Genomic DNA, 13,213 nt, shown 5'->3' on the forward strand with positions numbered 1-13,213 from the left:
AGCCCTAGTCCCTTAAAGCCAGGAGACGTTATCTATCTTCAAAGGCTGTCTGCAACTTGACATCAAACATCACCTTTCGGATAAACCAGATCGAGACTTACCACTGACCAAGATATCTTAAGAGCGCTGTACCCCCGGGCACACGATGACCATTTGCGGCTCTGTCTGGCTTTACCAACAACTGCAGTCAAGAGCAAGAACAAGGTCGCTGATAGCTGGGATGACGACAGCCAAGAACTGTCGGAGTCAGAGGGCCTCGGGTCATATACAGCCAGCATACTTGAGGCTTAGGAGTTGGGCTTGAACAACAAGGATTGGTTGACACTGGTCTTGTACCAGTACGTATCCAGTGAATGTCGCTCAATTCCATTTAGTCTCGGGGCAGAGACAAACGTCTTTGCAAGAGCTTCACCCTCAGTGTGAATTATGATTGACCGCTCACCGCCTAGACATGGCACTATGTAGTGGGCTCACCGGTCCATGTAGGAAGACTTTCATACCTAAGTACTGTGGCCCTCTTGAGGCTCCCAGCCAATGCTTATCCCCCTCATGCTTCCTCGTGTTTTGACCCCCCTACAGTAAATCTTTGTGACATGTAAGAATAATTGCTTTTTTCCCCATGGCAAAAGCCACTATCCCTGCATTGTCCACAAGTGGAGGGAAACTCTGAGTCGCCTGAATGACTCGTTTGAGACACAAAAACTCAGATGGTGCTGAGAGAAATGTCTTGGTTCACTACTAGAGGTTCAACTGAGTCAAAACTGTCATCCTTTTTCCGCCTTCGCGGTGAATCTGCCCCCTTCCCCCTTTTTCCCCCCTCACATTTTAGACGTTCTAGAAACATGCACGGAATCACCGAAACAGAAACGCCCTGACCTTCTAGAAGACTTTTCTTTTGGCGGGGGTGTTCAACTAAGGTACCTATAGTAGTAGGTAACCTAGACCTAACGTAGACCCCCGGTACGTACCCGAAGGTCTGTACCACCTCCATTGGGTGCAGAAACAGTGCTTCCCCCACGCATCTCCCTCCCGGTATGCAATCAGGGGCAGGCGATTTGTTTTGTTGTATCGAGATGCTGCACGTAATGAGTGGGATGCAGCAGAGGAACAAGGATTAAAGTACGAGGGCCTCAATGGCGTCATTGGTTTTCACAATCGCTCCACGCTTCTTGGTGTGTTCAACAACCCAGTAAGGATCAACAAGGTCATAATATTGTATAGATTTTTGTATATAATTCAACTCCCTTTTGGGAGGCAATGCTTCTAAACATCCAGAAAGAAAAAACGATTGTGAGCATGCACGTGTTTCCCCCTTTCCTTTCGATCCAATATGTACTGCAGTATGCTCAACAACCGTGAGTGGTATCTCCTCCAAATCCCTCCATGTAAAACAAGGAAATTGAGATCCATGATTTTCTGTTCAAAAACAGCATTAACAAAAATCATTTGCCATATAAAACAGCCATGCAATGCAGATCTTGTAATGTTCAAAAATACAAACGACAGGGAAGCCTCTCTATAAGCAGAAACCAATAAATGACCGGCCAAACCAACAAACATCCGTCGGCATATATACAACAGGATTTGTGTTCGAGATTGGGGTTTGCACCCCAAGGAGGTGTTCTTTTTGTTGTACACTGCTAGTGATACAGTGCACTGGGGCGAGTCAAGAGAAGGCGTTGGATAAGCTAGAACCGATCCAAAACACCCGTGCTTGGCATGGCGATGTGCCCATGTTTCTTCTCGGTCGCCATGGAAAAAGGCGCAATCCATGCACCTGGGGGTATAGTCGCTCTATCCGTCGAGCCCATTTCGTTTGACTGAGCGTCTAATAACTACCTGCCAAAACAATGGCACTCCTTCGTGGTCTCTTATGGCGCGTATGAATCAGTCCCCAAACGCCATGTCATCATAATGATTATAATGATAATGAAAGTCATCAATATAGATTTCCCAATCACGGCGGCAAATATCGTCGACTCTATCACTGCCCGTGTGATGAGTTCATCTGCAAATGATGGGGCATAGATCGTGGGTGTCCTTGATCGCCCATCTGATGTGGCATCTGAGGCGGCGCGGCCATGGGAACAGGTCTTGGAGTATGGTAGCCAGGTGCGCTTGTGCCGCTCGAGAAGCTCGAGTTGGTCCTCGGATCATAGCTGAAAAGATCTCTCTGTAGGCCTTCAAGGATGTGCATGTCAGTTCGAAGTGCGCTCGTTGCCGTTGCCGACTGTCGCAAAAACTGGATCGTCTTGTGGAACAGTGTTCGAAGTAGTTCCTCATCTACATAGGTGTGAAGGATTGGGTCACGGAATGCAGCTGATAGAATCAACAGATTGCCCCATTGGCTAGAGCGTGGTGGTTAGTTTGAGGCGCGTCAGTCCAAGACGAAAGACTTACGCGTGAGCTGTGCCGAAAATATTGGTTATGATCGGCCTCCTATCTCCCAGACCGTGGAAAGCACGGGTGCTTTCAATGAGCGCTTTGATACCCTTCTTAGCCAACTCAACGACTTGAGGATCGATATCGCCATGCGTTCTAGCCTTGGGATGAATAACAGGCGCTGTGATGTCCTGTCGGAATTCAGAGCTGACGCTGGGAAAGTTGGGGCTCGATGCATGGTTCTTGATTGAGTGCGAGAACTGTAGAATCTGTCGGATGAATGGGCGATAAGTGATCACCTGAGCTCCCCAGTACTTTGCCCGCAGTCTTGCTGCCAGAATATCATCTGCAGGGGGATCATCCTCTCTGAATGCAAAGCTAGGGGCAACCCAATGCATGCCCGAGACAGCGTCAGACACGACACCGACATTGCGGAACTTATCTTTGCCAGGTTTGGCCGGATCTTCAGGGGCGTAGAACATTCGGTGGATGCTGTTGAGGTGGGTACGCAAGTATAGCTGACCTGGGTAACTATCCAAGATGCGCTGGTTGAAACCTTCCAAGAGACTCATGTTAGGGTGCGGCATGTCATCTTCATATGAGAGCAGTCCTGATGGGGGAAGTTGCATCTCTGCAATGAGATCACTCTCGAGCTGCAGACAAGTCCAGAACGTGAGAGCAAGCTGGTTATACTTGGTTTCCTGGATGAACTCGCTGTTGCGCTTGATTCGCCGCATTTTGTCCAGGCTCCTGCAATATAGTTAGCCACTCCTGATCTGTGTTCTACCACAACTCATAGCACTTACGGTCTCATGATGACTTGTAGCTTGTGGCTAGCCCTGTGGATGAAAGCAAAACTCTCCATCGGCCTGCCCAGCTGGCCATGATACAGCCCGGCAAAGATATTGGCGTACACATTTTTCATATTGTTGTACGCGCCGGTGTGGTTGCCAAGGATATCCGTGGCGTATGCGAAGTACTCCAGGCCAGGAATTACCTCGTAGTTCTTCTTCAAACTGTAGCCAGAGCGGAAAGCACCTGTGCCATGGATAGAGGATCGACGACTATGAATGTTCCGGTCTTGCTCTTTAGGTGATGGCAAACCTGACGAATGGGAATGAGATGAGTACCCTGGCGGAGAGCCTTGATTGGGCGATGGCGGAATGGCTCCATTGCGGAGGGCAGGGCTTCCGTGGGGAAGAGGCTCTGTAGGGTGGACGACATCCGGCACGTTATCGCGGTGAAGGCAAACTTTACCCAAAGCCAGAACCGTGAGAACTAGAGCGGTATGGATGGACCGATCTGGTCGACCGATACGTTGTGGCGCCGGTGTGGGTGGCTCGGAGCCATCTGGTCCTGGCGATCGTTTCCTCTTTGAGCCTGCAGCTTCTGGTGTCGAAGAGCCTCCTCCAACGGCGAAGGTGGGCTTCGATGTTTGTGGCTTTGCTGAACGTGGCTGTGATGCAGGAAGGTTATCCAGAAAATGCCTAACCCAATAGTCCAAGAGTTTTGGTTGAATGATAGGGTGCATGTTGAGAATGTTTTCCTTAAAACTTTCGACGTACGCCCACACTTTCGGCTCGGAGAAATCAGGATTGCCATCAACCAGAACACCTCCCTTGTATTCCACTTGGTCTGGAGGGCTTAGTCCACCGAGCTGGCCCCAATCAGCCGCGGGCGAAGGAGATGCCATATCGGATGAATCGTCGGCCATATCCAAGTTGCCATGGTCGGTTGGTTCTCTCACATGTCGCGAAGGGTGGGAGTCTTCGCCCCGACCATACACTATCAGAACACCTCGGTTCTGTTCTTGGCTGATGGGATATTCGCTAATGTATCGCACACCTTCGCGCTCAACGTGATGTTTTGTAAGCTCCCGGATGGAAGGCCATTCCAAGAGCAGGCCTGCCAAAGTCGTATGATTGATGGGAATCGCGGGCTCACCCGGGGGAACGGGCGGGCCTGGCTCTACCTCCATCTCATCCTCGGCCATCATACGCAATGGCATAGGCTCTGAAGATGGGTGATCGCGATGGGCGTCATTATAGTACGGGTCCACAGAAGCGCCATTGGCAACGTAAGGCGATGCTGGGGCACGTTTGTACTCGTCCTCCACGGAAGACTCTGTCTTGAGAGCTGATGTCGCAAGATGCTTGGGCAAGAGGGATTCCATTTTGATCAATCTCTGATCAAATCGCCCCAGGTGTGTCATGATCGAGTTAAGCGACGTCTGAACAGAGCCAAGACCCTCTAGAATGTCGGCTTGAGCTTTGTCCGTCCTGTCAATGATTCTTAGTTTTTCGCAATCAAGCTGATGTGGACCTTTCAAAACCTACGCCTTGGGCACCGGGTCACGGTATTTGCATTCCACGCCTTTTTCCTTGCAGGTTTTACATGGCTTCGTCTCGTCGCACTTGGCCTTCAGCTGCCGGCAGCTATCGCACGCCTATATCCAATTAGAACTTGCGCGCTTCCATATCACAAAAGGCTCGTACCTGAGAAGCTCTCGTGTTCTTCTTTTTAGCTGGGACGGATGATGAATAAACACTATAGAATGGTTCGTGAGGGGTTGAAGGATAACCTCCATGTTGCTCGTAGGGCGTCTGATGGGGCACTGGAGTGGGCGGCGGGAAGCTGGGCGCACGGTAGCCACCCGGTGTTGGGGGCATAGAAGGCGCGCCTTCGTAATTCATGTGTCGCGGTGGGTTATCTGGGTATGCGCCTGGAGGCGGTGGTGGTGGCAGTGAGGTCGGCGGGAGATGTGGTGTTGACGACATCCCCTCGGGCGCATGGCCCGTCGAATTGGGTCGGCGTTGATCCTCGGCTGGGTCTCGTTTTATGGGAGGATCTCTTGGACCGTAAGGCGGGTATGGGTGATGCGCTGGATGCGCCGGCGACGGAGGTGGATGTGGGTGCTGCTGCTGAGGGTGCTGCTGTGGTGGGTGTTGGTGCTGCTGTTGCTGTCGATGGTAGTCTTGAACAGGAGGATAGGGCTCTGGCTCATGATGGCGACGATCGGTGTCGTGAAGCGGTTGCGCAGGCGCAGCGTGAGAAGGCGTCGGCGGAGCTGAGGAATGCTCGATGGGTCGAGGAGGGTAATGTTGATACGGGCTCGGAGGAGGATGAGGAGGATGGTGTAGAGCGCCGGGCGGAGGCGGAGGCGGCGGTGGAAGTTGATGAGCGTGAGGATGTGGTAGTGATACTCCTTGTTGAGGTGTGCCGACTGGCCACGAAGAGAGGCGTGGACGTTTACTATCTGGAGGTGCTGGATCCATGCTTGAGTACTATATATGTATGGAAGTACTTGCACACATAATCAGGAACAAGGCGAAGAGAAAAGCAGGGACCACGTAGAGGCGGTGGCCATGGATAGGTACAATACAATAGTAGAATGGGATAGGATAATGGCAGAAGCGAAACAAAAGACGACCCGGGGAGTGAGGTGAAGCTTCCAGCTGCTCTGGAAGCTGGAGGGGCGGATGATAATTGGGCCCTTCAGCAATAGAGGTAGAGGTTGAGAGGCATGGGGGTGGGTGTGTCTGAAACGACTGGGTACAATTACATGTACGTTGTACGAAGTACTGCACTGTATGTACCGTACCTGGAGGTGAAAGGTGAAGTTTGGAGAGGTTCAGGTAGGTAGGTAGGCAGGTATCGGTAGAGAAAGAGATGGGATGCCGAGTAGACTCTTCCAGCCAGCCCGAGCCCCAGTGACGCGGTGCGGTAGGATCAGCAGTTGGGCAGAGACAAGATGGAGATTCGACAAGCTCTCTCTCGCTCGGTACCTGGGAGATGGACAACGGTGGGGGGCACAGACACAGCGGCGGTAGCGAAAGGACTTTCGAAGGATGGTTGGGATGGCGAAAAAAAAGGGACGCGCTCGAGACTGAGAACTGGAGATTGAGGGAAGAAAGGCGCAAATTTGGCGAGCGAACGGATCGATTCTTGGGCAGGTATGATGTCGACTCCAAGTCGAGCGCAATTCTGGGACCGACAGCCTCAAACCTCAAGGCACAAAAGACGGTCTGCCGGGGGTGGGCGGGCCTGGCACAGGCAGTTTTGGAGCCAATTGACGAACCGACCCTGCCGAGTTGACAGTCGGAGGAGGCTAAACAGGGCCAGGGGGTTAAGGAACCTTGATGCTTGGCTGTGACTGGGGGGGATGATGTCGGCGAAGACTCTTCTTTTTCTTTGGCGGACCCCTGCTGCCCGTTTTTCTCTTCACCCCTGCACTTAAGCGACTACCTAGAGAACAGAGCAGATTTTCCAGCAAGATGGAAGTAACTGTAGCAGTACCTGGAACCGCGAGTTCTGCGTTGCTGGGTGCTACAGAGAAAAGACTGACGTCGGTCGCTACCCGCTGGCTTGGTTCGGGCTTGGGCTTGGGTTTGGTTTGGTTTAGTTTCTAGTATGTTGTTGTACTCGCTGCTAGACAGGCCCTCCCTCTCTCCTCTGCTAAAAGGACCCTTTTTCTTTGGTTGAGCGAATATTGAAGTACAAGTCCGTCGGTTGGAGACTACCGCATATGGTCAACAAAGCGGGCGGAGGTGTTGCAGTCGCAAAATATGGATGATGTGAGAGCAGATTAAGCAGAAGCACGTAATGGCAAGAACAATAATAGTATGTGTCAGTAAAAGCAAAGAAGCGCGGTAGGCGAACAACTCAACACCGCAACTTTGCTGATACGGTACCCGCGCCGTACTATAATGGATGCTCACGAGTAGCGGACAAAGTGAGAAGTGAAAAATTCAGGACCTTAGGCAAAGTATCTGGCCATGCGACGGACCGCCCAAAAGGTACAAGCTTCAGACGGGAGATGATGGCTGGGTGGAGGTGAACGAAATTGTGGTGGTGCGCTGAGTTGAGTTACAGTGGAGGCCTCGTGGCCGCTGCGTGGAGCCCAACACCTCGGAGGCGTCAGTAGCGCACCGACGGATTTGCTCTACGCAGTGCCCGACTAGCCTGTTTCTTACAAAGAGATTTTTTTTTCCTTTTCTGAAACTCCAGTGGACACTTTATTAGCTTGGAAAATCATACAGCTGACTTGACTGTAGGCTCCAGAGGCATTGAGGGCAAATCGCGTTGTACGTACATACGTAACTCCAGCTTGATTCAGTCACAGTGACAGTGCACTCGACTCAAGATGCAACGACTCGCCAGTAATGCACAAAGGAACTCTCAGAGTCCCAGTACTTCAGAGTTTAGGTTAAGAGTCCCATCCATTATTCCTGGCTGAATCTCGGTTACTAGAATTCCATTCTCGGTACTAGAGTTCAGTGAAACGTCGAGCGAGAATTAGACGGATAAAGTAAGCTCAAGGTACTACGGATACTGTTGGAGCTCCTGGTCATTCCCGACCAGCTGCAGATCATGGAGAAGAAGGTTTTGCCGGTCCTTGCCTACACATCACGGGCCGTTAGAAGAGGTGAAAGATAACGGAAATCTTGATACCCAACACCAATGCTAACCAGCAATGCCCGGACATGCCGTCTAAGTACTGAAAAAGGGAGCGGCTGGGCTAAGTGAACGCATGATGGACTATGGGCGTATAAGGTCGAGAGTACTGTAAGGTATAGTACTCTGAGGGGTCAAAGTCCCTCAAGTACCTTGCGATAGGTACAGTACCACCAAGACCCTTGACGATCTTTGAAATTTCCTGCGTACCTTACCAGGTAGTCTATCCGTATTCTCGGTACATTCAAGCTCGACAAGTCTCAGATCTCTGTAGTTGTACACAATTGCGCTCCGGTAAATTGCTTCAGTACCTGCCTACTACCTTTAAGATGGAGAATTCCCTCAGTGCCCAAAGCTCGGAGGTCGCTGTGCTCGATGAAGCGAAGGAATACGGAGGTTCGTCTCAAAAGTATTTGCCTAAGATAACTTACGCCACAATTGCTAATCCCTGTCAGGTACAGAGGTATACAAGAGATGAGACAGCTTACAGAGGGACTGCCCTATTAAACCCCTATAGTTATAGGGCATTTAGGGAGAATCTTCAAGTATTTTACTGGTTAAAACTGCTATAATTTAATTAGAATCAGCATCTATTATCTCGCTAGATGTATTTCTGGTATCTTATCAAAGGTGGGTCTCTTAGCCACAGTCTTCTTCGGCAAAGACTTTTGAGACGAACCTCCGTATGTAGGCATGTACAGCACGGACAATGATCACCATGACGGGACCTATGCACAATCATTGATCGCAGCAGCGGCAGCGCAATGCAACAAAAGTCACCAGCAGAGCAGCCCAGTTCAGCCACTGAACAGTGATATCCTGGCCCTCTTCCCTGTAGTGTACGTACCTCCTGCGGAGCAGTTTCTCGGCCACGTGAAAGGTCGCAGGTGACTCTTGTAGCGGGAGCAAGCATCGATATGACGACCAATGATTGGGTTGCTTTTTTCTTCTGAACATGTCGCAACGTCCCGTAGACGGACAGTTTCCGCCCCATGGAAGTGAGGGAGGTTGGCAGGGCACTCCAGAAGTGAAAGTCGCAAACAACCTTTGGTTAACATGGCAGGTGATTGTTTCCATCCACAAATCTTTCGTTGCTATTATCATTATCATCATCATTAATGCGAGGTAGATGAGGTTATCCTCGTTTTAAGCAGAGGCCACTTCTTGTCCAGTGCTTTCCCAGCCGCCTCTCACAGACTCAGGTTATTAGCATCCTGTCCAAACCTGCCAGAAACGTCATTTCCTTCCTCTGTCGGACATTGAGTTGTTGACAAACAAACCAGGTCATAAAGAAATATCGACTAAGTTATAAGCAAGCACAAGCCACCTATCGTTCAGTAGTCACCTGCTGGCAGGTTGTAGCAAACAAGATCGTCGATTTTCGTAATAATAATGAAATAATATAAAATAAAAGGAATAAGTATGAGAGTTCCTGTATAAACTTGAGTCCAGCCTCCTTGTGTAAACAGGACGACCTGACGGGCGACTTATTAGTGAACGTGATTGATTTATTGACAAGAAGCAAAAACGGACGGATCACGTCTGGGGTACGGATACAGGTTAGCCAATCATTAAGGTACCGACTGCATCAACAGCCACACGTTACAGCTTATGCTAGTCACTACCCATGGAAAGTCCTTGTCGATCATCTGTCTGTCACCAGTCTCGAATGCAGAATATTGTACCAACTTCTTAGCCTTCGGGTCCGAGCTGTTGTAGTAGATCTGACTCAATGAAAGGAGAGTCATAATATCAAAGCAGACTGTCCAGTTGTGCAGTGCAGGCTCTGTTTTCTATGTAGTACTCCATACCCTTCTCTATAAGTCAAAAATTCACTTCAGACGGGGTCTACCGTCGACCAACAGTCCATGCAGGTTACTTTACGTTTTGAGTTCGTGCTTCGAAGGAACACTTGGACCTTCACTGTCACAAGCTGTGTCATGATGACGATCTTCAGCGGGACGTGAAGCACTGCCATAAGGAGAGTATTCATACAACCCTGATGATCTTCCTCAAGTGCCGATAAGCAGAAACTTGAGCTGAAATAATGTAGTATAACCCGAATGTCCACAGCTTGTCTCATATGACGCTGTATATTTGGCGAGATTTGATGGAACTCCAAGGGACAGGCGCAGGCACGGCCCCAGGCGCTACAATTTGGATTGACCAGGGTCTTCTATTCTACTACTTCTTCTACGAGTCCTTCCAATATTGGACATGTTTTATTGGATACAGAATCCGCTCAACTCAGCCAGCCCGGGCCATCCAGCGGCTCCTGCGTCTCTTATTAATGAGATTCGCTGAGAGCTAACGTTTATTAGGGAATCAGAATGCACCTAGGGCCAGGCGATGATACTGGATGGATCCCTTGAGCCTCGATGCAATCAGACAGATGCGAATTGGCCACTCTAGTGACAATCCAGAAGCTCATTCACCCAAGCCCACGCTTTGACCCGTCACACAGCGAGCGAGCAAACGTTTATGTTGATCCGACTAAATTTTTCAATTACCGGCCTGCCACTTTATTCCTGTTCTTGCTTCGCTTCCAAAGCCAAGCCACGAATGGAAGTCGAAGCACAATCCTCAGCTTCTATGCTCTCGTGCTGACCGACAAAGTGAGATAATGATGGGCTTGGGGTGACCTAAGTCGCCAGCTAATGCGCAACTAACAAGATTGACGCTCCTCTCGACGCATGAATACTTGGTCACGATGAAGCAATGGTCGTCACCGCTTCTTGCTTGTGCCCTTCACCTACCAGTATGTATGGTTGGATGGACGGCTGGATACGGTGAATCTCTTCCTCAGCCAGTGGACCCATCTATCGTCACAGGTAGATTTATACGCATGGAGCACGATGCACCCAAAATTGACTTTCTCCGTAGGACCATACCTACATACATATACGTGATCATGCGTTATCTTGCCCTAATGTCCTTTCAATTTCAATCGTCCCCAAGTAGGGCATCCATGTGGCTGGACAAGCAGAGACTCAGGGCATGTTCACATCGTTAATATCACTTACCTACTAATTCAAGGACCATCTGTCCCCTAGCCACAAAAAAGCTTCTGGAACATCGGACTGTCTTATCTCCATCTACCAAGGCCCCATTAGCAACTGGGGACAAATGCACATAGTTAACTAATGGACCCTTCGCCGGCTGCCCGATACTACTGGAAAAGGCAATCAGTCTGTAGTGTGTAAGGGCAGTATCCATAGTTTCCTGCATATGAGGTGCATGAGGCTAGGTACAACTATTGCTAAGTTTTTGGGTGTTTCTTTTGGGACATCCCTGACTGTACGCGGGTTAACCAAGGGAGGATAGGTATTGTCGATGAACAGATACAGTACTGGTATGTAGACTACATGTTACCTCCGGCTCAAAGGCGCGCTGGATCTGACTCGCAAGACCGCTTGCTCCGTAATAGCCTCGACCTGGCTGTCAAATCGGCCGAAGGGATCGCACGTATGTACATCTGGAGAGAATCATCCCACAGCCAAGTACTGATGTATCACTACCTGTACCTTGCATGGCATTGCGCCTGGGATTAACCCCCCTGGATAGCAAAGCCCTCACTGTAACGTCGCCTACTGGCATTCATGGTACTTTCGTCAGTGAGCCTGTCGGACAAGGCTCGTTGTACATAGCATCTGCGCTAGGTGGACGTTCATGCCCAACATTTGCCTCTCGTCAAACAAGACACAAATTCGATATCGCACCAAAAAGGACATATGCTCAGGAACACTCCCTTCTCCATGCTTCCAAACCCCAATCATGGTCAGCATGGAGAAGGGTGTGTGCTTAGTTGAACTCGATGGAATACCTAGTTTTCTTGAATGCCACTACTCCGTATTATGTGTTACGATCCCTCTATTGAAATGTCACACCGGCTTTTCTGCCTGTCTTCGGTATGTCATCCGCTTGGAATCGCCAATTGGTCCAGCGCTGCTTCTCAAGTATTAGATCAAGCTCATGTCACTGTCAAACCATTAGTCTAGAGATTTGATATTCTTTACTGTGCTGCCTTTGTAGCATCGATCTCAATGTCAATTGCTCAAGGCTCGAGCGACGTCAGAGGCGTGTCAATAATCAGTGCGATAGCCCACAGAGGAGCGAAGTACATACCTAAACTCATGTCACGATTAATTATTACTGGTTACCAAGGTTGCTGGCAATTTGCCATCAACCCAGTCGTTGGCGAGCTCAGGTGTCAAACCCTGGTTGAAAACGGTGGGAGATGACCTCTCTTCAGAGCTTTCCAGATCGTCGGGACGACGCTAATGGATCAATAACTCCCTTGGGGTTCGTCTGGGAACGTTGGCGTCGCTGAATGCGACGTCATGTGTATGCGAATGCAGTGAAGCGATGCAGGGGGGATCGCTCCAGACATGGGTAATAGTACATATGAGTGAGTCCCTACACTTGCTGAGCGGACATGATTGTGAGCTTATTAGTCAGTTTGTCTAAACCAGTAACGTCTCTACTGTAGGGCACTCACTCTACCTTGCTATAAGATTTAAGAGGCGGTGCGGTACGGTACGGTACCATAGGCGTACTTAGGTACAATTACGTATGTAGACGTACGTGGGTGTAGTCTAGAATGAGACAAGCCACCATACACCGACAAACCACGACGGGCACCGACAACATGGAACTGGGTCAAGCTGGCCTCTCAGAGCCGTCACCGACTACGCACCAACAGGGGGTAGAAAACGACTGGAGGAAAAAGCAAAAAGACCACGGCAACGAGTCAGTCGCGGCTCGTCGGCGTCTCCAAGTGACCCGGAGGTTATTAAACACAACACAGTTCACAAACTTGAAAGTTTAAGAGGCTCGGAGCCGCCTGCGGGCCGGTGCGGACGCGGAATCGGCTTCTTCACTTTCCGTCCGTACGCTACATAATAGTATACTGGCCTTCTTCACTTAAAGCCATCACATCGTATCGTAGATACTCGCGATGCAGTAATAGAGCAGCGCTAGAACAAAACAAGTGCAAGACGGTGACCTCCAGTCGCATTGGATCTAAAAGTATCCCCAAAGGGGCAAATCTTTCTTCGGACGACGAGCCACGCGCCACATTTACTTCTCTATCTCCCTCTCTCTCTCTCTCTCTTACGCCAGTCAGGATATGCTAGTCTAGCCGTTTCGTGAAGCTCATTCATTTCTATGACAGAGTAACGTAGAGATACAGATTACAGATGATCCTCCGACAACTTAATGACACCTCGCTTATTCCCATGTGTTATTCTTGGTTGCCCTGAAACCTTCTTGGAGCTTTGTTGCCCTTGCTTGAAACTCAGCAAAGCAGGGGGCGGCCAATTCTTGAATCGAATCGAGACCCATACAAGCCACTGAAGGCTGAGACATTGCAGGTGCC

The 13,213-nt window shown here is 49.9% G+C and overlaps 1 protein-coding gene; it reads right to left on the minus strand.

Annotated features, from left to right (window-relative positions):
• Window positions 1-1,984: 1,984 nt before the first annotated feature.
• On the minus strand, window positions 1,985-5,657 carry FFUJ_07449 (uncharacterized protein; the record flags this gene model as incomplete). XM_023577703.1 has 5 exons in its annotated part: window positions 1,985-2,348; window positions 2,401-3,132; window positions 3,189-4,661; window positions 4,719-4,828; window positions 4,878-5,657. The coding sequence occupies 5 exons, from the start codon at window positions 5,655-5,657 to the stop codon at window positions 1,985-1,987; spliced, it is 3,459 nt and encodes a 1,152-aa protein (XP_023430725.1).
• Between the last annotated feature and the right edge of the window lie 7,556 nt (window positions 5,658-13,213).

This window comes from Fusarium fujikuroi, chromosome FFUJ_chr05 (assembly GCF_900079805.1).
Source record: "Fusarium fujikuroi IMI 58289 draft genome, chromosome FFUJ_chr05".
Taxonomy (NCBI): Eukaryota; Fungi; Ascomycota; class Sordariomycetes; order Hypocreales; family Nectriaceae; genus Fusarium; species Fusarium fujikuroi.